At 42.7% G+C, this 1,909-nt stretch overlaps 1 protein-coding gene across 1 annotated transcript in view; it reads left to right on the forward strand.

The window, feature by feature from the left end:
* The first annotated feature begins 1,543 nt into the window (after positions 1-1,543).
* LOC110289195 (olfactory receptor 49-like) overlaps positions 1,544-1,909 on the forward strand; it is an 842-nt gene continuing 476 nt past the window's right edge. The window contains exon 1 of the mRNA XM_021155354.1: positions 1,544-1,906. Coding sequence (XP_021011013.1) covers positions 1,544-1,906 — 363 coding nt within the window. The remainder of the gene's footprint in view (positions 1,907-1,909) is intronic.

Consider the following 1,909-nt stretch of genomic DNA (forward strand, 5'->3'; position numbering starts at 1 on the left):
TTTTTTTTTTATCTTACAGTTAAGAAAACAGAGGACAGGATTCTGGCTGCTGTTAGCTACTTGTGGCAAGGGTATGGCCTCAGTGTGATCAGAGCATCTTGCTATTTGTTTGTTCTAAATGGCAGTAGTGTTTTTCTTCAAAATGGTTTCACTACAAGTCACATACCGAGAGTGAAAGCATTTGGTTGTTCTAAGTCAGATAGCTAGGTCTGAGACCAGAGGTGGATGCTAGTTGACCAGAAGGACAAAGTCTCACATACAAGGACTTTATGCATTTACAGGGATAGAGTATTTAAGTACAGATGTGCGGGTGGCAGCCAGAGGTTGATGTTGGGTATCTCTGCTCATTGCTCTTTTTTGAGCTACAATCTCTAACTGTGGAGCTCATTGTGTCAGCTGGACTGGCTCACCTATCCAGTGGGTTCCTGGGTCCTGCCTGTCTTTGCCCCATCCAATGCTTGAGTTGCAGATGCCCTTCACCACCCCTGGCTTTTTACATGGTGCTGGGATTCTGAATTTTCACTCTCAGACTGGGGCTATAGATGAGAGCTGCTAGACATGAGCCATAAACCATCCAGATAGAGTTAATTGTGAGGTTCTTTCTAATCTAGTTCACTTCATAGGACTGCAGGTAGGACTACAGACTACAGACTACAGACTACAGGGTATTTTCTGCTAATAATAGTATGGCCAAACATGGAAACAATTGCTAAGGAATGATGATCCCACAAATATATTTTGTGGGATGAATGGCTTCTGATCTAAAATCTTTTGAAGATTTGTTATTTTATATGTACTGAGTATTTTGCATATATATATATATATATATATATATATATATATGTGTGTATGCATACAACATGTATGCCTGGTGCCCTCAGGGGTCAGAATGGAGAGATGGATCCACTCGAACTGGAATTACAGATGATGAGATGCCATGACCATAGGACCTCTGCATGAATAACTAATGTGTATAACTGCAGAGTCATTGCTCTAGTGCCTCTGACTGAAATCTTGGTTTGTCTGGCTTGTTTTGATTTCTTCCACTTGTGTCAGTGGGAATTCAAACCAAAGCACCAAACTGTTATATAGGTGCACCAACCCTGAGCTACTCCCCCAGATTCAGGTTGATTTTTAAGTTGTACGTTTTCCTTTGCAATATTTATTTGAGCCTGTGTAATGTGAATATGCTTTTACTAGAAATATGTACCATGACTAAAGGGATAAAAAGGTATAACCTTGATTTCAGTGGACAGCGAACCACATGGGAAAATAACCAGCACTGTTGAGTGACTTTATCCCCAATGAAGGTGTGTGGAATGTGCAGTGCTTCTACACCTAGTGTTTTAGGGTACAGGTAATATAAAGGCAGTGATTGTAATAATCAGTTATTTTTCCTTAACAATGGGCAAAGAGACACCGTAGATGCCCTGTTTACCAAGTCTGAACGCCTTCCCATATCATTTACAGGTTTAGGAATACTCAGTTCTCCACCTTTAGTGATGGTTCTGCAAAGCCCCTCAGTGACAAACAGACTGAAGAGATGGAACGGCTGACGCCAGAGGAAACAAGGAATTGGACATGGGTCCAGGAGTTTGTCCTTGAGGGCTTCCCTGTGGCCGAGGACCTGAGGATCCTCTTCTTCCTGGTGCATTTGCTGGCCTACTTGGCTTCCATCATGGGCAACACCCTCATAATTAGCATCACCTGCATGGACCACCGATTGCAGACGCCCATGTACTTCTTCCTCAGCACTTTCTCCTTTGTGGAGTGCTGTTTTATAACTACAGTTATCCCCCAGCTGCTCATCATCTTTCTGTCAGGGAGGAAAACCATCTCCTTTGTGGCTTGCTTCACACAGGCCTTTTTCTTTCTTTTCCTGGGGGCAACTGTTTTTTTCCTCCTGGCT

The sequence above is a fragment of the Mus caroli genome, unplaced genomic scaffold, assembly GCF_900094665.2.
Source record: "Mus caroli unplaced genomic scaffold, CAROLI_EIJ_v1.1 scaffold_20897_U1_1, whole genome shotgun sequence".
NCBI lineage: Eukaryota > Metazoa > Chordata > Mammalia > Rodentia > Muridae > Mus > Mus caroli.